This window comes from Choristoneura fumiferana, chromosome 5, assembly GCF_025370935.1.
Source record: "Choristoneura fumiferana chromosome 5, NRCan_CFum_1, whole genome shotgun sequence".
Taxonomy (NCBI): domain Eukaryota; kingdom Metazoa; phylum Arthropoda; class Insecta; order Lepidoptera; family Tortricidae; genus Choristoneura; species Choristoneura fumiferana.
In genome coordinates, this window is record NC_133476.1 from 20,618,337 (window position 1) to 20,642,740 (window position 24,404).

A 24,404-nucleotide genomic window follows, 5' to 3' on the forward strand; every position below is an offset into this window, starting at 1 on the left:
GAGACTCCGCTGTCTTTCTGCCTGTCCGTCTGTCACACGGCTCTATCTCTTGAACCGTAATAGTTAGACACTTTAAATTTTCACAGAGTATGTATTACTATGGCCGCTATAACAACAAATACTAAAAACAGAATAAAATAAATATTTAAGTGGGGCTCCCAATACATCAAACGTAATTATTTCGCCGTTTTTTGAAATGAAATGAAATATTTTTATTGCAAGACCACAGTTAACTACACTATGATCTGCCTCATCGGCATGCAAAATTTTAACATATTTATTATGAGCTACAAAATCTATAAAAAGTTAATAAACAGTATGTAGATACCTACATTTAAACAATTAAACAATAAAAAGAAAAACTTAACACATTTAACATAAACATATGACTGAGTTGTATATACAGGTAACTTTTCCATCCCAGCCTATATACGTCCCACTGCTGGGCACAGGCCTCCTCTCAGAACAAGAGGGCTTGGGCCATAGTTCCCACGCGGGCCCAGTGCGGATTGGGAACTTCACACGCACCATTGAATTGCTTCGCAGGTTTGTGCAGGTTTCCTCACGATGTTTTCCTTCACCGCAAAGCTCGTGGTAAATATCAAATGTAATTCCGCACATGAATTTCGAAAAACTCAGAAGTGCGAGCCGGGGTTTGAACCCATGACCCTCTGCTTGAGAGGCGATAGGTCAAACCACTAGGCCACCACGGCTTCAGGTAACTTTCATTTGTATTATATTATAGTATCTAACTAAAATATTAACTACAATGGTATCACAGCACTTAAGTAGTAGATGTACGAGTAATCTTAATTTATAAAACTTGTTATAAGACTATTATTTATAACCGATCTAAGTATTCTTTAACGGAATAAAAGCATTTATCTACTAGCCATTCGGTAAGTACTGATTTGAATTTACTTAAATGACATGTCTCTATGTGACTTGGTAAGCTGTTGTATATTTTGATAGCCATACATAAAGCATTTTTTTCCATAAACTTCTAATTTTACAAGTGGTAGTTGTAGCCTATCCTTATGCCGAGTATTTTTTTTTGACAAAATATTTAGGATGTTCTCCAACCAAAATGCACATCTGCCTTATATACATACATGTTTTGCTTGATATTAATAACGGCAACAGGTTTATTTATGTGTATAAAATAAATATTTAAGGGGATCCTATACAACAAACTTGATTTTCTTGCCGTTTTTTTGCTAATGTCTAATGTTGTATAGATAATGGTGCGGAACCCTTCTTGCGCGAGTCCGAATCGCACTAGGCCGGTATTTTCAAAAACTTTCCACGCGTGCTTTGGTTTTGTTTTACAAATAGGCGTTGCGTTGTGCAAATTGCAATGCGTTGTTGTGTGCAAGTTACGCCGTGTTTTTTGAAGTAAATATACTCACGATTGTATGCGCGTACGCAGTAGGGGAAGTCACTTCGAGCAAGAACTTGAATTAGGTTAAATTACAAAAAGTCTGAATTGTTACTTGTTATTAATTTTTAATTGTTATTACTACTAAACTGTTACTGATTCTGAATTTTATTTTAAATTATTATATTTTGTTTTTTTACATTGGGTATTGTTTTAAATTAATTTTATGGAAATTTTAAAGAATGACCTTGAGTTTAGTTCGAATACAAATTTCCGCCTGCTTCCTTTGTGATATATTTTTTTTCAGTTTCTTAAAAGTAAGCTAAAAAAAACGGTTATGTTTTTAAAAGTAATCTACAAGCTAAGTTTTTTGTTTTTAAGGCATTTTAGTAAAAAAATATCAAAAAAATATTGAAATAATATCGTTTATGTCTCGTATCTTTCAATTTGGACCCATGAAATTGTTGTTTTAACATTGATAAATGACCAGTGTTCAATCATTTTTATAAATCAAAAGAAAAAATAGATTTAAATTGATACTTTTTTTAAAATAAATTTTTGATGTTGCATTTTTGACTTATTTTGAAGAAAAGCTAAGAAAACATTACTCAAAAATGGTTCACTTTTGCATAATGCATATGGGGGTTAAAATTAATGCAAATAGTCACCCCTAACAACTCCTGACGGGAATACGTCGAATTACCAATAACCCTGTATAGTTTATTGATATATTTTTAAGATAACAACCAATTCAGTTGTTTATTTTGTTGATCGTTACTTAATTTTACATAATAAAGAAAATAAGGACAAGGCAAATATGAAGGTACCTTTACACTTAATTTTATCCTTCCATGGCTCATATTTTTATCATAAACGCGGTTTTGAAGCTGCTTACTTGAAACATACTTCTTCTATAATTGTCTTATGTACCTATTTGTTTCTGTGTATCGTGCTTTTGCTTGAATTACTGACCTATATTATAAGAGTAGCAAAGTTTCATTTTAAAAATAGTATGGATGTATCGTTTTCTTTAATTTTCATTGGTAATGAAGTAATTTATTTCTGATTTTTCTTTTCTTTAGAGTTGATATTAGACTAACTGAGTCGCTTATCTTTAAACTCAGATAAGTCCACTCTACCCTCTTAGGAGAGTATCTACCTTATTTGCCTTTTCTTTTGATACCGAAATCGTAAAATTCTTAGAATTGGACTTATTTGAGTTTGAACTCAACTTAATCTACTGCTTTTTTTAAGATGAAATTTTTAAAAGCCACAGAACAACATGGTTCTATTTATATTTTATGGCAAACGTTGCTTAGTGAAATTATGACAAATGAAATCACGGTGTTTGGTGATTTTAATCCCTATTTAAGTAAATATATTTTTGAAATCGTAAATTTAAATGACGTTAAAATAAGATTTAGTTTTCCCAGGAAAAACCTCACCTTTAAACATAACGTAGAAGTCGCTAATTTCAAGTTAAAACTTATGTAAACTGAACTATCCAGGAGCTATTAATATAATAATCCTTGAAGTTAATGAATAAACCCTCATTTTCATTATCCACTTGACAGATTATCTGCGTTTAATTAGTCGCGCCTGCTCTGGCCGCGCCCGTGCTACTCAAGCGGCAACACGTAGGTATAAATAACCAGTTGCTATGACAACCCCCTATTAAACCTCCGCTTCGTTGCCTCTCATTGTTTACGTCGCCATGACATTGACAATATTCTTCAGTCAACTCTCGAAGCATCAACATCAATTTGCAAAAAAATCGCAACATGTTCTGGGGTCTCAGTCCAGCGCTCGATCTCCAAGAAGAATACTTGAAATATGGCGACAACAGTGCTTACGAGTTAAATTTCCTAGTTATCGGAGGCTGTGATGCACGACATCTCATCAAAACCATATCACAGGCGTACAGGCATGAACGTCGCTACATGAATTTATTCGTGGTCGATGGCTGTCCAGAGATCATCGCCAGGCAACTTCTCTTAATGTCTCTAGCTTTTGAGAAGACAACAAGATGTGGATTGTTGGAGAAAACCAGACGATTTCTCGAAGTGTATGGGAACATATTACTACGCCCGCCGACATCCAGGTATGTCATAGCCAAAGCTCGTCAGTTAGTCGGCATGGTCACAAACCCAGATTTCATGACTTGCCTGTTCCCTTGTGTTTCCATTGAGCAAATGAAATATCGTGAACGTGACTACATGGAAAACCTCATGAATTTTTGGGCTACAGGCAACACTAATCAGTTCAATTCCTGTGAATTATGGGAACACCGTCTCAGAAACTCTCTTGGCTTGAGATACGATAGTAGAGCAGGAGTATTCGATTGGGATTATCACATGCGTTTGAAGGAAATTGCCAGCCAAATCTGCTTTCAAGAGTACAAGCACTTCAGGGAGCATGGCATAGCGTTCACTTGGCTGGAGACTGAAGTATGCCGACCAAACGTAACGTTGGCGGCTGGCGTATACAAGTGTGGAGACCGATACTTGCATCGAGGCTACCTTGGTGATATAGTGGCCTCACCTTACGTGGCGTATGGATTGACCTGCGAGGACAAAGACATGCTGAAATCTTCCCACGGCGTAAGTTATAAGCGTGCTACGGACGTGACCGAGCGCAATGTGATGCGCATGCTGTATGAAGTAGAGAACCACGCGAAGTTTGATGCTAGCGTGATGAGTACGGATACAGAACATAACTTAGGAATGGCAGTGATGTGCGATTTCGACGCTAAGATATCCCGAAGCGGACCTGAGGCACCCTTGCTGCTCCGCGAAGACCGTGACACTTATATCAATGTGGACTACGCTAAGGTCCACTTCCTGTCGCTTTCCGCTTTAGACCACTATCCGCATAAGCCTCAGTTCCAAGGACTGTTTCACGGCGTATTTGTGGGACAAAATATGCTACAGCGAGTGAAGCCAAGCGTGTGGTCCATGGCGCGAGATGACGCTGTGGTGCTCATGGAGTCCAGAAAATACTTAGTGGAACTGAAGAGAGATGATGTCAAGGCGTTCGGAGATCCCCTGCAGCAGGTGGCAACAGCGGCACAGTGTGAGAGCCTTTCTCCGTTTAATCCTGAGATGGATGACTATGCCAAGTTTCGTATTAAGAGATCTAGTGGAAGTTTTGATTTGGGGAACTAAAGTAAAAATTTTAAGCCGCGTCTAAGTAGCTGCGTGTGAAGCCGCGTCTAAGTTATTTATTCTAATGTTAACTGTATGCTATAATGTCACTTTTAATTTCACTTTGAAGTCGAATAAAGGGAATAATAAAACAATCAGTAAAATTTGTCATTCTAATTTTGTTTTCATTAATAATATGTTACATTCATTTAGTAAATCATATAGCAAATATATTTACAAGGACAAAACCAAACGGAAAATGACGTTTCAACGTTTTTTTTCGTTTAAAATTCGTATTTTTATATTACATAATATCACTTAACTTTAACATTTCTAGTTTATTCAGTAGGGCGGCCGTGGTGTCTGTTTGCGCGAATCATTGCGAACGACATTACATTTTGAGCAATTCACCTCCTCGACATCCAACAAAAACAATACTTAAGTATTGGATTTTAAGCTAAACTTTCTCTAATTTTCTATATTATGAACTGTCGCACTGTTGAGGTACAATATAAAATTTAAGAATTTAGGCATCGCAGCTAAGAGAGCTGATTTAAGTTATTTGAATAGTTTGAATTTACAATAATAAATAAATCTGAGATATTTTAATCTGATTCTAAAATATGACGGTTAAAACAATATTGAAAATCAAACCTGGAGGAGGAAAACATGACATTGCAGTTTGTGGTCAGACACTCGCTCCATGCATTCGCATCTAGCACGACTAGGCAACAGTGTTGTTTAAAACACAAACTTTTCAAACCGGCTTACCTATTAAAAACTTTATACATTTGGCATAGCGATTTCGACCCACTGATTGCGATTTCCGAACGGTTGCAATGATTCGTGCAAGGAACAGCACTACCGTGAGCAATGGCGTATTCTGGCGCGTTCGCAATTGACGATTAGGCCTACGCGTACAAACTGGTCTGTGAAGCCTCCGGGATTCACCCATAAAATATTGAAATAGGGGTCACGCTGGCCGCACAGACTAGTCTGGAGGTTATGAACGCGCGCACGTGACGCTTACTGGGTTTTGCATTCGCTCGTACGCAGAACCGACTTATTTTCTCTAGAGTTGTAGATTTTTGGTGGAAAAGAGAAATAAGATATTTAAAAAGACTCCAATTCAGTCGGTTGAGAGTACGTGGTAAAAGTGCGTGCGGGGCGAAGTCGATGAACATGAAGTAGGGTGGCCAGGAGACCGGTGTTCTGAGGACAGAGTAGTTGAGCGCGAGTACAGCCGCCGACTTCGCCCGCACCGGCGAGTGCGGCTCCCAGCAACAGAGTATTGCATAAACATCTACCCTGTACGTGTTCATAGTAACTATTTAGACTAACTTAAAGTACAACAAATATCAGTAGAGTATTGGAGATCGGGCGCGGCAGCCAGCTCGGCCCGGCGAACGTCATATCGGGACGATAACTGCCGATAGGAGGCTCGTCTAAGTTATTCTTCAATAATTTAACTGTCGGTCGGTACCCCTACGAGTATGTCGTGGCCGCGCCACCTAGCCTAGCGTAAACGCGAATGAAACGATAACGTTCTAAATTTGTTACAATAAAATAAACGCGAAACTATAACACGTTTTATCATACATTTCTTTCCATCGCGACTGACTTCGGCATAAATTCGTTTATTCAATACAATAATAATAGATATTCTGATAAAATGGATAACTTTTATATTCACATTAAGTTTTAGAATATGCGTACGTTATGTCTAGTAAGTATATCAACTTATTAGTGCACGGTGGTACGAGATCGCTGTAATAGTGTAGTGTTATTTATTTATCTAAGTAAATTGATTTACATTGTTTTATTTATTTCAAACATAATACAAAAAAATAAAAAATAAAATTAAAAGAAGTTGGAACATTTAGTTTGATATTGGCGTTATTTCGTTTGTAAGATACTTTTAATTCCTAATGTAACAAATTGGAACAGTGTGAAGTCGGGCACAGTCGGAGAGGTGCTGAGCGAACGTCTGTTCTAATCTCCGGGGACGGATCCTTGTCGCCCACTTCCCGCCAGTCGACACCTGGCGCTCGACATCGAACAAGCTGTACGTCTCTGACAAACAAATCATCGGACTTGCGAACTTAAGCTAAATCAACCGTTAAATTAGCATCACACCTACGACAAAACATTCACGGATTTACGACGTCGAGCTCGTCCCCTTGCATCGAATATCGACATCCTTCAAACTAACACATGTTACATTAAAGCTTCGCTTAATAATACATTTGCTGAATTTGTTAATAGCCTATCTAATCGCAAGCTACTTGAGCTTCGTCGGTCGGAAGTCAAACAAAAGCGAACTCGACGTCCCTGCGGACCCGCCCGCGGTCCGTGGCCGGAGCGGTGCACTGCCCACGACCCGTACGGTACACTGCCCGGGGCCCGTGGGGTGCACTGCCCGCGGCCCGTGCGGTGCGTTGCCCGCGGCCCGTGGGATGCACTGCCCGTAGCTCGTGCGGTACACTGCCCACGCGGCCCGTGCGGTGCGCTGCCCGCTGCCCGCGCACTACTTACGCTAGCTTACTCTAGCCCGCGTCCCTCCGCGCCCCCCGCCACCGGAACAGAGATAAGAGTTATAAAGCGTATCTTTTCAATAGAACAAATATAATTATTAAACATTTCAACGTAACAGTTTATGTGCCGGGGGGCGCAGCGGCGCTTACATCGCAGATCGAAACTTATAATCAACAGTTTACTCTATATTTTGTCATTACTATAGTTCAGTCAATCAATAAATGTGCAATTTAATACTTCATACTTCAGTATATGTACAAGTCACTGATTTCTAACAATAACTACGTATTCACAGGCGGCGGCTCGGCGCGCGCGCCTCCGGGCCTACATCCAATTCACTATTCCTTTATTAGATTAACTACACGTGTGAAGTATTATTGTGTTACTAACGGTTAAACTATTCGTAACGTGATTATCCTAACAGTGCGAACAGCTCGTTACATCGAATATTATTCTAAGGCGTCGGCGCACGCCCGCGCGGCGGCGGCCCGCCCGCGCCACATACGGTTGGCGATTTCTTGAAGAATAAAATAGACATTTACCTTAATCTAAGTACCTGTAGATTAATCGCTGATGCGCGTGAACTCGTATCGTGCATAGTTTCACTTCAAACATGCAGTAATCTTATTGGCAGTATTTCACGGTAGTTACGAACGCACCCATTAGTACGTATTTTTAGTAAAGCTAAATCTCTATATACCTACTAGGGGAAGGATATACGGCTAAACCTCTATTACTCTGCACTTTTTAGCTACTCTCCTCGGTAAATCTATATTAAGAGCCAATAATCAGGATTCGTGTGGGGTTCGTTAATAAATACTTTAAAAATATTCAATAGAACTGCAACTGGTATCAATCAATTTATCCAAATCCTTTGAATTAGTCGAGCGAAGTCGTACTAGCCTACACGTTTTACATTGGTCGAATAACACAGGGATCGAGCTTCGCGAAATCGGCAACGCGTGGGGCGGGCGCCGTCCGCGCGGGCGAGTCACGTACGTTTACGTTTAGGGTTAGATTTAGAATGCGTGCGCGCGGTCACAGTTCGGTGGCGCGGCAGCGGCAGCGCGCGGTCAGTGCTTGTACTCGGGGAAGGCCGTGGAGCACGACGCGGGTGGCGCGGGCGGTCCGGGGCCCCCCGCGCCCCCCGCCCTGCCGGGGCCCCCAGCCGGCGCCAGCGAGTGCCGCAACGTGGCGTCGCTGCTGGAACTGCCAGGGGGCGAGGGGAAGTACTCTCTCTCCCTCTCTCGTTGCGCCGCCGCCGGCACCGCGTCTTCACTCGCCCACCGGGCTAACTGTTGTTGAGCTTGAATAAATTCATCACTAGAAAATGATAGAGAAGAGGAACGGAGAGTCGAGGCGTGTGTTGGCGGTGGTCGCGGGCTGCCGGCTCTGTGGCGCGGGAAAGTCTCTCGTGATGCTAAAGGGGGGGGTCACTAGTCTAAGGCTAATGCCTATTAAATAGATTTAAGTTGGTGATTAGAAAATACCACTTTAGAATCGGGAGCCCGCGTGTTACTGTTGTGTTTGTGATGTGTTATTTAACTTTAACTAGATATTACTACTAAAAACTCAATTTATTAAATATCATAAAATTAAATAAGTAAACCATATTACATTGAATTATTATAAATTATTATACAATTAAATAACATTAAATTAAACAAAACAATAAATAAATAAATAAATAAATATCACGGGACAATTCACACCAATTGACATAGTCCCAAAGTAAGCTTAGCAAAGCTTGTGTTATGGGTACTAAGCAACGGATAAATATAATTATATAGATAGATACATACTTAAATACATATTAAACACCCAAGACCCGAGAACAAACATTCGTATTTTTCATACAAATATCTGCCCCGACGCGGGAATCGAACCCGGGACCTCAAGCTTCGTAGTCAGGTTCTCTAACCACTAGGCCATCTGGTCGTCAAATTAATTAAATTAAATAAAATTAAAAATCATACCAGAAATTACTAATCGTGCAGAGTATTATTTATTGTGCAGTTTCTAATGCAATTTTAGTTAACAAAAGATTGTATCGTTTTTAGGGATTTATTTCAATTATTATTAATTTTGAATGGTATTAAAGCCAATCGACTCATCATGGGGCAATTTCCGATTATCTCAGAATATTTACATCTAATTTGAGAGTTTATTACGGTCTTATACAGTACACACAAATTATACAGGGTGGAATTTAGTAATGCCACCTGAAGGGAAAGTACTCTTAATACTGTAAATACTCAAAGAAAACAATCCTTTATTTTTGAAAAGAAAGAAAACTGCAAACAAAATTTTTCGAAAATTCGCTTGCCATACGCGGGAATCGAACCGACTAATCAAAATACCTCACATCTCACTCATAGTCAAAATACCACATACGGGACTTATCACGCTATTTTTACACAAGTAATATTTACCTCGACGTTTCGGCAACGTTACAGTTGCCGTGGTCACGAGTAGACTGAAGTGTGGGGTGTCAAGTCTGCCTAGCAGCGCGAGTTCTTCGAACTACCCGCACTTGATCACTAATAGTACCGGCACTCGTATCACGAACTTCCCGCACTTGGTCACTTTTATTAGTCACGTCACTTTTATTAGGCACTAGTTATTAGTCACGTTGCCGAAACGTCGAGGTAAATATTACTTGTGTAAAAATAGCGTGATAAGTCCTGTATGTGGTATTTTGACGAACCGACTAATATCTGTAAAAATTACACCCTGTACTTTTATTGCATCGATCGTTAGGGTCAACTATAAGGATGAAATCTCTCTACCAAACTAGACATGAAACAGACATGGAATAGAGCGTGGTGCTCACCTTTCGCTGTCGGGGGCGTCACGCAGGCGCTCCGCGTCGGCAGTCTCGTAGAGCGCGTCGTCGTCGGGCGGCGCGCGCGCGTGCGGCGAGTGCGGCGCGTGCGCGTGCGCATGCGCGTGCGGGCCGTGCGCCGCGCCGAACAGCGGCGCGTGGTGCCGCCCGCTGCCGCGGAAGCGCGGGTAGCCGAAGCGGGACTCCTCCTCGCCCGGGATGCGCCCGCGGCAACGGTTGCTGGGGTAACGTTTCAATCGTCATTGGTCTTTTCTCATCATAATCATGTCAGCCGTAAGAGGTCCACTGTTGGACATAGGCCTCCCCCATAGACCTGCAGTTGGTCGTTTAATTCCCTTGGCTATGTCGGTAACCCTTGTTTTTTCTACATATCTCCTCATAGTCATGTCGGTCTTTTCTATAAGCTTATAATATGCGTATATTTAGTAGGTATGTAAGGTATCCTTAAAATTTACCCAAGTCTAAAGTCGAAATTTACCCACTAGGTACTAGTAACCGGATTGACTTAATAGTATTTTATGCAACTGTTGTATAAGTGAGGTCTTAAAAAGCGAGTTGGTTCGGGTAGCGAAATGAGCCGCAGGCGAATATCGCTATGAAAGACGCCACGATCGTTTTAAGACCAAGTTATGCAACGTTGTATACAATAATTTTTCTACGACTACTTTTAAATCATCATCATCAGGCTAAAGACTTTTCTACACACATCTGACACATTCAACACGGTATGAAATATTGTTGTTGTTGTTTCTTTAAAAAAATATGGCTCTGTCCATCGGAGGACAATTTTGCCAGTGTCTAGTAGTTTTTCCCGTTGTATGCTAAAAAAATTCTAGAAAACGAAATATGAGAGGTGACGGTGGATGAACGATGACAGCGCGAATCGTATGAAATATGAATGAACCGAATTGAGTTTCCCGCCAATTCCAGGAATAAAATATGACATAATTATTTAGTTTATGGCTAGTTTTTTTTTATTGCTTGCCAGTGGTGCGTTAACTTTTAATACTTTTATAACAAACAACACATTTTCCCTCTGCCAATGCTATATATGGCCATTTGGCCGTCATCGTTTATGAAAACCAAAGTTGGCTGCGACAGGTTGTCATTTTTGATTGTCACCGGAGCTCGTAGAAAATGGTGTACATGGCGTAGTTATTTCTAACACGGTGTTTCTTATAACACGTAATTGATTAAACCATCAATATACGCTACCAGAAAGTTAATTTACCAGATTTAAATTATAACGTAAATGACAAAATAATAATACGCCGACATATACATAATTTTGTAACTTTGGCCGTATCGATATCTTTGTAGTTGACTGTACTTACACTGTCTGTCTTAAACAAAACAAAGAGGGAGAATATTTTTTTATGAATCCTACCAGCAACATTTGTTGTCAGCTAAATACATTCTAATCGTAAAAACATTAAAAAATGTACTCACGCCGGCCCCTCTCCCGGCTCGATCCTATAATGCCTATCAGCCTCGGTCTCAGACATCCGTATGTCCTCGGAGCCCGAGGGGCTCATGTGCCGGCTCGAGTGGTGCTCCAGCTGCCGTATGAGGTCCTCGAGGTTCCTGATCCTGATGGGCCCGCAGGAGGGCGCGTCGTCCTCCTCTTCATCCCCCGCGCGCTGCCGCCGCAGCTCTGCTTCGTGGATCTTCTCCGCGCTGGGCGCGCGCTCGCGCTTGTACTCGTAGTCTTCCAGCGCGCGCAGGTCGCCCGAGCCGGCGGCCGAGCCCGCGCTCGCGCGCTGCGCCGCCGCTGTTTTCAGCGCCACGATTATACCTTCGTGGTAGCCGTTCAGGTCCTGTAAAGGTTGACACTATATCTACATAATGATGTCGTATGGTTTATACAGTAAATTTGAAAAAAATCGAAAGGCCTGTGTGATGAAGATACTTTTATCCATAAGGCCACAAAGGAATCTTTTGTATGTCACTTTTTTATACTACTAGCGCTTTCGGAAAGACGAACGTTTGAATGAATGAAAGCAATGAAGTTTGTTTGTATTTATTTATCACTTTGATATTTGGCCTTAAGTTAGTCAATATGAAAGTTCTGAATATTCCAGGTAATGACCGAATGATAGCTAATTTAAAGTAACTGGGCGACCGAGCTTTGCTCGGCCTAAAACTCGATAATAAGCGTTTTCCCAGAGATAAGACCAAGCTAGATCGATTTGTCATCCCCGAAAACCCCCACATAGCAAATTTCATCGAAATCGTTGGAGCCGTTTCCGAGATTCTGATTATACATACACACAAGAATTGCTCGTTTAAAGGTATTGGATTATATAGATGAAAAAAAAAACATATGAAGTTATGTTTGGTTTGAAATTCTCTATGCATTCACATACGGTACTAATGAAAAAGGGAACTATTCGAGCCTCTACTCAATCCTTCGTTTTGTAAAGGTTTTTTAAAGCATTTTCGGGCAAAATGTTTTCGCGATGTGGACAGTATACGATCTCCAACCAAACAGCCAAAAGTTGTAGCGTAGTTACTTTGAATTTATAGTCCATGTCTGCGACGGCGCCGGGTCCGGGCTCCTGTCCGTCGGACTGCGACCCCGCTTCCAGATGCTCGCTCTGGGAGTCGTCACCCCACTTGTCCTTGCCGTCGACGGCACCGTACGCGTGTTTCTTCAAGATGCCCTTTTCTGGCACCTTCGCCATCGAATTGGTTTGCACGTCGATGAATGCTATGTCTTCTTCACCTGGAACCAGCGATGTCATGATTTAGAAAGGCTTCTATCACTATTTGAGGTTTTTTCTGTTTTGACCGTTTACTGATGATGAGATTAGGATTATTTTTATTTTCTCCAATAGGTAACAGTTTAGTTTTGATTGATGTGGGCAAATTAAAAATGCAGGGGTTATAGTTACCTGAATGCGTAGGTTCATCTTCACTGCCCGAATGTACTCGTTTCATTTGCTTATGGTCTCTGAAATAGACAAACATTCCATTATATTTAAAGTATTACCATCCAAATGTAATTTTGAACATGAAACTACCGTGAGACTCACTCATATTAAATATAATGACCCGGATAACTCACGTCTTAAATCGAGTTTAGCTCGACATGTTTCGGGCTAATCCGTAGCCCTTCGTCTTCGGAGCAACGCGACTCAGCGGCTGCTGCAACACGCGCACTGCGCGCCGCCGCTCTGCTCGCGCGACTACCCGACGAAACTGACACCGGCACACAACTACCCGCGTTTCATCATCATTACAACTGTCAAATGTAGGGTAGCACACAACACTAACAATATCGCTCTGTAAAGGTACGTTCACACACACCGATGACGCAGCACGAGTATTTAACACCGTTTTCCAACTCGGAGGTACCGTCCAACCACTATCGATGGCTTCACGCACTTTCCGCGGAATGAAAAATTTCTCTCTCGCAAGAACAGATACCTTATCAAATCTGATATAGTGCGTCGAATCCGAGTTCATTGAGTGCTCGGCCACAGCAGACCCCTTGTCGTCCTGTTTCCTCATACTGCGTATGTGCTCCGATACCCTTCCACACTTTTACGAAACGAAACGTTTCCACAAGGGTATCGGAGCACATACGCAGTATGAGGAAACAGGACGACAAGGGGTCTGCTGTGGCCGAGCACTCAATGAACTCGGATTCGACGCACTATATCAGATTTGATAAGGTATCTGTTCTTGCGAGAGAGAAATTTTTCATTCCGCGGAAAGTGCGTGAAGCCATCGAGATTAGTCGTCGGCCGATTTTCAACCGGGATAGTGGTTGGACGGTACCTCCGAGTTGGAAAACGGTGTTAAATACTCGTGCTGCGTCATCGGTGTGTGTGAACGTACCTTTACAGAGCGATATTGTTAGTGTTGTGTGCTACCCTACATTTGACAGTTGTAATGATGATGAAAACGCGGGTAGTTGTGTGCCGGTGTCAGTTTCGTCGGGTAGTCGCGCGAGCAGAGCGGCGGCGCGCAGTGCGCGTGTTGCAGCAGCCGCTGAGTCGCGTTGCTCCGAAGACGAAGGGCTACGGATTAGCCCGAAACATGTCGAGCTAAACTCGATTTAAGACGTGAGTTATCCGGGTCATTATATTTAAAGTATTACCATCCAAATGTACATGAAAAACTATTAAAGTAAATTCTCAGACGTAACGTCACAGCTATGTTGCATAGGATTCTAAGGTAAACTGAAAACGTGGCTCGTTCAGCGAGAACCAACTACTTAAAACTATAGCTACTAAATAAACTGTCATCGACAAGATGAAAGCATGCCCCGATGGCGTGGGCATGTACAATGGATCTGATGACTGATTGACTACGCAAATACAAGCAGGGATCATGACAAAAACCATTAACGCGCATTTTAAGACCCTTAAAATTAAGATGGTAAGATATAGAGGTCACGAAGCCCAAATTTTATCGAATTAGGACTTTTATCACCGGAATGTCTCGTAGGTTTTGATTGTAGATACTCACGGATATCTACTAGTATTGCCAGGTCCCGACATGTGATTCCCGTGTCTGAAGATAACACGCTGGGAGTCCCCTCGGCTAGGGAGAAAATTCAGAACTTGTTGAGACTGCTTCAAAACATCTGTGCCTTGGCTACTAGAAAAACATATGATGCCTCTCCAAGATGCCCCGGAATTGTGTTCCTTTTGCTCCATCATAGGAGATTAATTTGAATTTCAACGATGGGTCAAGTGTCTAGTCTATTGTTTGAACAATTCTTTGGCACTTGACGACAAGCAGGCCAAGCGCTACATGACAAAGTGAGTTCTATGTATAAAGTGCAAATTATCAAACCTTAAGTGGGCTAAAATCAAACAAGAGTTCAAAATCTAGAGATTGTAAATCAACTGAAATCTAAGTAAGTAAGGCGTGGAAACAAAGCGTATTATTGAACGCCTAACTGTGTGATTGTGCTCGGTCACACTCGGAACACACCGAAAATCGATTGCAGCGTACTGGACCAACATTTCTGCTCATCGTCACAGAAAATTTTCAAGCATATTGGCACATAAGCGTTTGGTATAAAGCAAAAATCGTGTGCGCAAGAAAAACTTTGCAGAGCGGTGGGGCGCTTCCAAGACTACCTCGCGCCAAGCTTTCGACGTACCTTAGGAGATTTCTGTTTAGTCGAGGCCAGACCCGATAAAAGAGGAAATGAAATTTTAATTTGGACACAAAATAAATACACTGATAATGATATTCTGCTTAAGTTCTCGAAGCAAGACCGGATAAGACACATCATTTGGGATTACAAAGATGCAGGGTATAAGTCAAAAGTCGGGGGAAATAAACAGTGTAAATAGACACGAATTACGTGGGTGGATTAGAAAAGTAAACAGAAAGAGTCAAGTAGGTACCTGAAGGTATTGTTGAATGAGTGCATTTTCCCGCCGTCGAGGGAGATGTCCTCCTGCGAGTTGTTGCTGGTGGTGGAGCCGGCCGCGAAGCTTTTAGTGCTGGGCTTCTTCACGTACGGAGGGTCATACTTCGGCAGCGTGCTCTTTTTCCTGATGCGGGCGCGGCGTGGAACGCACACTCAGATCAATCGATTACGTTTACAAGAATCGAATTGTTTCGGACCAAAAGCGAGATTGAGAGAATAGCGCCATCGTTTCAGACGGAATTTGAAAATTTGAATCGAATTGAATACAACGAGGAACGGGAGTTGATCGTTGCTAAGCTGATTAGGAGTAGCTGATGTAATAGTTAAAAAAAAAGAAATGTCTTTTTGTGAAATCGGTTTGTGTGTACCGCTACGCCATCGCCTGTTCCTCGTCATGTGTCTTTTATATCTGATTTGAGAGCAAAAACTGGTGCTTTTGGATATTTCAATCAATATTTAGTCATTGAAATAAATTTTTGATTTGGATTTAATTTAATTTTTCGTTTCATTCCTCATAGGAATTAATGTTACATGGAAACAGATATCAAGAGATTGATCTTAGCTTAAATGAATAGGTTCCTTCCAGTAAAATTATATTACTGAATGAATGAATGAGATGTCTCTCGCATGCAAATTAATTTTAGAATGTCTTTAATATTCATGAGATTAAAGATGATGGAAGATGTAAAAGTTTACCGGAAACATCCTATTGATTCCTTATATTAACATTAGGCGTTTCTAACTAGATAGACAGCGGCTTGAAAGAAGAATCCGTGCATCGCACATTCGCTTCTCGTGCAAATAGTTAATAGATTTTAGTGGTAGTGGTAGTGATTGGTGACAATAGAGTCGAGCGATCTATATCTTCGCCAATTGATCACAGCCGTTGCTTTATAGACTACCGAATGGTACGTACCTCGCGTGGCACTACGTTCGTTACCTGCCACGCACCATCCGCTGCAGGGACGTCACGCTTGTGATCCGTCTCTGTAACTGCGTTCAAGTGTTAGAACGGCACATGAGTTAGGTATACGTTAGCGCGGAGGGTGGCATGACGGCGCTGATATCGGAAGATATAGACGCAATCGCGACCAAGAAAGGAAACGAAAACGAGTCACAGTTCACATAAGCCAATGCATACATCCAAGAGCCCAGAATCTTAAGGGTTTGAGTCGAGAAGGTGTCGCTCGAGTACAACGAGGAAAGCCTTGTCGGCATGCAGCGAGGCGGCCGGACGGCGAGACCTCGCACTCGGCGAGTGGCGCGTGTGTGTGTGTGTCGCGGGTGTGTGTGTGTCGCGGCGCGGGCGACGCGGTCCGGCCGCCGGCGCGGACACAGAACCACAGATCAAATGCAGTTGTGGCGCGCCGACTGCGGCCGCGCCGCCTCGACGCGCCACCCGCCAACTCTAGCTCTACGACCACAACGTAAACGACATAAAAACTGTCCAAGAAAATAAATAAAACCAATCGGCCGATGTAAAAATGAACAGAAACACCAACGCTAACTTCTAAAATAAACATACAAGTATACGAAGGTGACGATTTAAATTTCTTCTTAAAGACTACCTTTGGTCTGTTTTCTGCTCACTAACCTTAGGCACAGGGAGAAGTTTTTGTGTACTACGACTGACCTGTAGCAGAGAGCGCTCAGGGCAAATACTATGAATACCCCCCCTACCACAGACATTAGCACCGCCACGAGGAACACCGTGTTCGATCCGTGGTAGTTCTCTGCGCCCAAAGAGAAGGGGGTAAGTGTGAGCCGGGGGGCCGGCAGGCCTTAGGGCCAGTGGGCCGGGGGCCGGCGGGCTGATGGGCCAGTGGGCCGGGTGGTCGGCGGGCCGGGTCGCGTGGGCGACGCGGCGCGCCGGCGGCGGGCGGCGCCGGCGCTCGCGGTCGGCGAACAACACACGAAACGTACGACACGACAGGGCAGGCACGAGCGACAGAGACAGTGCAACAACACCGAGTTACCGGCCGTTACCTTCTGAAGCAGTACGCCATCCACGCAAACCCCACGAACACGGACAGCACGACCGCGAGCAACAATATGACCATGTTCATGGTGCTCATCTTATTCCCCTTGTGCTCACCTGCAAGAAGTGGCCCCGCGCGTTAATACGCCGGCGCCGCCCGCTTGAGCCCTCCGAGCAATGCCCTCTACTTGCACGTTTAGGGAATGCAAAAAACCGGACATTTTCGAAGCCAGTCAAAAGCTCAAATTTATGTCTCCATGAATTCATGACATGAAAAGAAATCTTTAATTTAAATACCAACAATATGTATGAACACATTATATACACATATGTAGATCTCTGTGCTAGTATTTTGAATTTCGAAGCTCGCATTAAGCTAATTTTTAGAAATATACAGGAATTAAATGATGTCCCAAATGTTGAAACATTTGTTTTTAAGATACTCTTCTAGCTGAAGAATATCATATTTAGGGGCTGTTTCACCATCCATTGATTAGCGTTAACCGACGGTTAAATTTGATGCCGTCTCCGTCTATTCGAACAAAACAAATAGAGACGGCATCACACTTAACCGCCAGTTAACACTAATCAATGGATGGTGAAACAGCCCCTTAAACTTTTAGTTGAAATCTGATAAATAACTGTTTTGTGACACGCTGGTTGGCGCTAGTGCCGTGAGATCCATTCGATAACTATGACGTTTGTGTTAAGTTTGTGATTGGTTAAAAAACTAAATGACTCAACGACTGTAAGAGAATCGGTATTGGACGACGATGGACGACACCCAATAGCTAACACCATGTGCTGTTTTCACATATTTCCGACAAAATCGTTCCGATACGGCCGGCTCAAAATGGCTGCCATGTATCGGGCTCTGCGCACATAGAGACAGTTTATATACACGCATAGCACACATACAAATATTATCGTCCGACAGCCCCCGGGCGTCAGATGGAGCCGCCAACGTATCGGTATCGGCTCCGATATCTGATATCGGGCCGGACAATGTGAAAGACAGGTACATATTTGATACATTTTACTTGCCCCGATATCGTATCGTCGTCCGATACCGATATCGGATCGGATAATGTGAAAACGCTCTAATGCCCACAGACCACACGATACTATCGCCATCTAGCGATATTTCACCTGTCAAGAAACCCTCATTGAAAGTCTGTATTCTGATCTGAACAGACGATTACATCAAGTTTTTCGGTGAAACAGTTTTGCATTCCCCAGTCACAACCGTACTTATTTGAAACATGTTGCATTTGAATTGGACACGATTTTGAATTTAGAAAGCAGTGCTCGGATTTATTTGGCCAATTGAGTAAGATACTTATATAATGTTAGTAGGGGGAATATTAATAGATATAACAATGACACCTGAAATCATAAAAATTAGTAACACAAATTAGAGTATCACTCTTGAACATCATTGAGGAGCGAAGATTAAAGGTAGGTACTAATATTTTGAAAATATCTTCTTAAAGTTTAACGTGAATAGTGGGCTGATTATTTATGTGATGCTCCGTTGTTTAATTAATTACAATATCAGTTTGCTAGGTCAAATGAATTATCAACACATTTTCACGTCCGTTCTACCCATGAATCAAGAAAAACATTTTTATAAGTTGCCGGGTAAACTGAGGTCACAAGTAAAAAGGAAAAAACATCTAGTAGAGATTAAGTAATGTAATTTTTTCAACCCTATTTATTTAAACTACTCTGCGGCTTGATTACTCTAGGTTGTTTCTTGAATAAGTATGAATTAAAATTGAATTGTGATATTTTGCTTTCATTTTGTGAACACAGTCTCTCTCTTCGAAAAGTATTAGTAGCCGATAAGCAACATTTCAGGCTACTAGGGTAGGTTTATAAATATATTTTAACCATATGACGTGGTTAAAACCCCGCGGCAATGGTCATCAAATTTTTACACTTTATTATATCTTTCATCGTATTACTTAGGTACTTATATAATATCTTTATCTACATGCATATCATAACTTCCCTATTATATGTTCAGAAACGACTATCAAATGGCCTTTATTAAGAAACCTGGTATCTGCGGGTGCATCTTAATGTTTACATTAAAGTATCGGTAATACTTTTTTTAACAATGCATATCTGTACATATTATAGAAAACTTATGATATGCATGTAGATAAAGTTATGTATGCGGCTATACACAATTAGGCATTAAAACACTCGTGTGATCTTATTATGAAACTCGCCTTCGGCTCGTTTCATGAAACCACACTCGTACTTTAATGCCTCTCATTATGCACCAGCCACATAAATAACTAATTAGTGTCCGGTGGCGAACCAGCATCGACTCACCATACGGTGTTTCCTTCTTGGTCATGTTGTAAGCTGCCTTGGTGGCATTGTCGGGCACCCAAGCGGTGGGTGTGGGGGGGAGAATGTCGGTCTGCGAGCAGTCGGGGCCGGTCCAGCCTCGCGAGCACACGCATTTGTTGGCGTTGGAACACAGCTGGAAATGGAGACGAGAGGTGGTTAGATGGGACCAGGCACGGCAAAACAATGGGGGTACATTATTGACGGAAGAATAGTAGTAGAACATGTGATTTATTCTATCTTAATTTTAGATTAAATTTTTAACTGCGTGTACACCTGTAAAGGTAGGGTTAAGTGAAACTTACGTTTAAGCATTATGTAACTGCAATCCAAAACCTTAAATCATACGCAATAAATTTTCATTTCATTTCATTTCAGAATATTCTATGTTCACAATGTTTTTTTTTGGAACTACATAGTGATGTCGAAATCTTTATTCATCATTTTTAGTAATGATGATATATCTAGATTTGAAATAAATATTTCCCTACGTCTGCCTGACCCTATTTTATTTCGACGTTTTGATCATAGTTTAACCGACCTATAGTGACATTCAGAATGAAGTGGAATATTTAAAACTTAAGACGATAGATATTAAAATACATTTCACTGGCTTTTGTCTGAAATTTCGCTCTCTTAGTTAACTAATTACTACTTAAATAACTAAAGAATTCCAAAAATCGCTTCTCCGTGCAGCTCTATGATCCTCAAAGAATATGTCTGCTTTGCAAGTCTTTAACTTCAGTAATTTAGGCTGTGCGTTATCTCTCATTGGAACAGTCCGGTACGCTGTTCTATTATAGGTAACTATAGATATACTGAAGCCGTGGTGGCCTAGTGGTTTGACCTATCGCCTCTCAAGCAGAGGGTCGTGGGTTCGAACCCCGGCTCGCACCTCTGAGTTTTTCGAAATTCATGTGCGGAATTACATTTGAAATTTACCACGAGCATTGCGGTGAAGGAAAACATCCTGAGGAAACCTGCACAAACGATTCAATGGTGCGTGCGAAGTTCCCAATCCGCACTGGGCTCGCGTGGGAACTATGGCCCAAGGCCTCTTGTTCTGAGAGGAGGCCTGTGCCCAGCAGTGGGACGTATATAGGCTGGGATGATGATGATAGATATACTAGTGATTACCTGCGGCTTCGCACATCTAAACTTCGCACACGTAAATCGTTAGATCAAGCAACTGAATCGAAATTCCGGGATTTTTAAAATTTCCGTGGGAATTCCCGAAAATTAAATCGTGGTTTTTATTAACGTTACATTCAAAGCAATCATGACAAATTTCCTGACTCTAAGCGGTTGTTGTTTCGAGATTTTATCCCTATTTCGTGGGAATATCTGAATAAAAAGTAGCATATGTTTTATTCCAGATCAATGAACTAAAATAATTTCTTTGCTGCTCACCCGCGACCTTACGATAGCTAAGCTCTCCCTTGCTACGGCTAGGGTCTATAATTTCAGCAATAAAAGTTAGGATTAACAAAACGCCTAAATTCAAGGTAGTTTTATGGCGACTAAAATTTATTAATATGTTGTGGGTACTTAACTAAGGGAGCACACGTCACGATTGTTGTGGTTTATTAGTCTAACATCTGGTACTATGGTGTAACGGTTCTGTTGCTCTGAAGATGAGCTCTGGTTGAGTTCGAAACGCGTCATTTTATTATGGTGGTGGTGATGGATGGGTTTGTGTGATTTATGTGTGTTCTTACAGTATGGAGGTGGAGGAACTGCATGAACACGCATATCTTAGCTATAGGTAAGCTAAGTTATCGTAGGGTCGCGGGTGAGCAAATAAATTCTTTCAAATGATATAAATTATTTATTCCAGATGTCCAGCTATCTACATACCAAATTTCATTTAAATCCGTTCAGCCGTTTCAGCGTGAAGGAGTGACAAACATACTCACCCACTCACAAACTTTCGCATTTATAATATTAGTAGGATAGGATAACTTAAGCTACTAATAATTTGTTTGAAACAAAATCAATTTAGTTGTTTGTATAGGTATGCAATTGTTTGTTTTTCATGAAATTTTGATAGCGGCCAATTATCCACTTCAGTTCAAGTTAATTTAAAACTTGAAGTTTCGGATTAATTAACGTCGGGCCCTGTAGTTTTCGTATTTAATTAAAGTTTTCATATGTTTTCGAACACGCAATTTCCGGCTGTCGATCTGATGTGAGCTCATAATTCGACGACAAACAAGGAGAACTGTTTATCAAGAAGCAATATTGTTGGATCTTTGATTGTATATATAAGACAGATTGACACAATATAATAATTATAATGTCATTTAGGTAATTCACACACACACACACACACACACACACACACACACACACACACACACACACACACACACACACACACACACACACACATAGATTATTACAATAATATAACTTTTGCGATATTCGCGCGAACATTTTTAAAGCCACTTTTTAGCTAGCTTTGGTTTGAACTGTCAAGTCTTCTTAAGTTAATCCCTATTAAATGATATTGTAACGGATAACTTACGTCTTAAACCGAGTTTAGATCGACATGTTTCGACATTTGTGGATCGTGAACTGGGTCATGTGAGACAAGTTTTGGAAAGCAATGGGTACAACTGGAGGCAGTGCAACCGTGTGGCGGACGTGTCGGCTCGTCAAAGGCCAGTGGGAGCTGAGAGGCTTCCAGTATATTTACCATTCATTAAGGGGATAACGGATAAAATCGGGCACTTGTTACGCCGAAGATATAGCATCAAGTCGATTTTCCGTCCTCATATGCAGCTTAGACAGTTGGTGCGATCGCCGAAGGATAAGGAGCCCCTGAGTGGCTCCGGGGTATACATGATTCCGTGTTCATGTAGCAAGAGCTATATCGGTGAGACTGGTCGTAACGTGTCTACTAGGGTATCGGAGCACATACGTAGTATGAGGAAACAGGACGACAGGGGCTCTGCTGTGGCCGAGCATTCAATGGATTCGGATTTGACGCATTGCGGTTGGTCGGTACCCCCGAGTTGGAAAACAGGTTTTAAATACTCGTGTTGCGTCATCGGTTGGTGTGAAGCGATGTTGTTAGTGTTGTGTGCTATCCTCTGCTATCCTACATTAGACATTGACAATAAAAATGACGATAAAAATGCGGGTAGTTGTGCGCCGGTGTTAGCTTCGTCGGGCAGTCGCGCGAGCAGAGCGGTGGCGCGTAGTGTGCGTGTTGCGGCAGCCGCCGAGTCGCGTTCGCGTGCTCCTGAGAAGAAGGGCTACGAAATAGCCCGAAACATGTCGAGCTAAACTCGGTTTAAGACGTGAGTTATCCGTTACAATATAATTTAATATGAGTGAGTCTCACGGTAGTTTCATATTTTAATCCCTATTACCTGGGCAACGGAGTTTGTTCGGTCTAAACCTCGAAACCACGCGTATCTGCAGAGATACGACTAAGCTTGATTGATTGTTCACCCTCGAAAACCTCTAAGGCATTCTTCAAAATCGTTAAAACCGTTTACAAAAATGAAATGTAAAAGAACTATTGTACAAGTTAAAACATGTAAGTAAATTTCTTTAAGTACAAGAGAGTAAATAAACGAAAATTGCACGTTTAAAGGTATTAGAAGATATTTGCTACACGTTGAACAGCGTACGTGCCTACAGCCAGCAGCTGAAGTGGATGAGCGATTGTGGCGCTCAAATTTATCTACACGCGACTTTACTGATATTAATTCGCGCTTTATGGCCATGACAACAGATTCAGAATAACCCTTTTCTCTAAAGGTTAATTTAAGGAAAAGTTGACGTAAAACAAAACAAATAATCAATACATTCCGACGCGTCTCGGTCAAAGCTAGAGGTTGGGGTCACCTCAACTATGTATAGTTACGAGACTCAGCTTAGGTATGAGGTAATACTTTACGGGCGGGATTGTGGAAACTTTGTTAGTCAGAAATTTCGTTGATCGAATTTATTTTGACGTTTGTATTTAGAAAGCAATTAGAAAGTTTGTTTCGCAGTTGCACGAAACAGTTGTAGTGAAAAGTCGGGTTTTCGATTTAAGTTACCATATTGACAAGCGATTCTGATGGGTTTAGTGATTGAAATGTAAAAGAACTATTGTAAAAGGGAAAACATGTAAATTTCTTTAAAAGAGTTGATTTAAAAAAAAAAACAGCACAATGTTAGAATGGAAGTGCGGATAACCTTCTCGTCTGCCCAAAAGCTGGTCTTCTCCTCTAGATCCGTCAGAGCAAGCACAGTGCATGGGCCAGTATAATCTTGGCATCTTAGCTTAGCAGAAGTTAAAATGAGGCAGCCATCAGCGAAGAATAATGATAACGTAAAAAAAATCCAGCCAATTATCTATACAACATTAGACATTAGCAAAAAACAGATTTGTTGTATAGGAGCCCTCCTTAAATATTTATTTTATTTTCATTTAATTATTTATTTTTAAAGTAAATATACGGCTAAATATTCTATGAATGTCTCAAGCCTTATTATTAGTCTGTCCTATTATTCATAAAAGACTGCACATTCAAAAGTTGAGACTGCCAACAACTTTTGGAAGCCATTTAAAAAAAAAATTCGTTTACGCTTTGATTCTTAAAGAATTTCATGAAAGCGAACGTTTATCATCGTAGTCATCATTACCAACCGTAGGAAGTCCACTTGACTTTTGGACAAAGACCACCCCCAGAAATCTCCAGTTGCTTTGGTTGGAAACGGCCTGCATCCACCATGGACCCGCGGTTTTAACCAGATCTACCGTCCATCGC

At 41.5% G+C, this 24,404-nt stretch overlaps 2 protein-coding genes across 2 annotated transcripts in view; one reads left to right on the forward strand and one right to left on the reverse strand.

Annotated features, from left to right (window-relative positions):
* Window positions 1-1,730: 1,730 nt before the first annotated feature.
* Dnaaf3 (Dynein axonemal assembly factor 3) lies at window positions 1,731-4,659 on the forward strand. The gene has a single exon (XM_074088396.1). It carries the CDS (start codon window positions 3,160-3,162, stop codon window positions 4,540-4,542), a length of 1,383 nt encoding a protein of 460 aa, XP_073944497.1. The 5' UTR covers window positions 1,731-3,159; the 3' UTR covers window positions 4,543-4,659.
* A 939-nt stretch (window positions 4,660-5,598) lies between these two features.
* LOC141427742 (disintegrin and metalloproteinase domain-containing protein 22-like) overlaps window positions 5,599-24,404 on the reverse strand; it is a 163,720-nt gene continuing 144,914 nt past the window's right edge. The window contains exons 14-22 of the mRNA XM_074087334.1: window positions 19,618-19,771; window positions 16,930-17,029; window positions 15,271-15,420; window positions 14,378-14,452; window positions 12,796-12,854; window positions 12,415-12,626; window positions 11,351-11,718; window positions 9,890-10,120; window positions 5,599-8,379 (exon numbers count right to left, since the gene is read on the reverse strand). Of these exons, the coding sequence (XP_073943435.1) occupies window positions 8,130-8,379; window positions 9,890-10,120; window positions 11,351-11,718; window positions 12,415-12,626; window positions 12,796-12,854; window positions 14,378-14,452; window positions 15,271-15,420; window positions 16,930-17,029; window positions 19,618-19,771 (1,599 nt within the window). The 3' untranslated portion in view covers window positions 5,599-8,129. The remainder of the gene's footprint in view (window positions 8,380-9,889; window positions 10,121-11,350; window positions 11,719-12,414; window positions 12,627-12,795; window positions 12,855-14,377; window positions 14,453-15,270; window positions 15,421-16,929; window positions 17,030-19,617; window positions 19,772-24,404) is intronic.

What these genes read in the sequence shown, in the direction of transcription:
- Dnaaf3 (XM_074088396.1), top strand. Translation starts at nt 3,160, where the DNA reads ATGTTCTGGGGTCTCAGTCCAGCGCTCGATCTCCAAGAAGAATACTTG.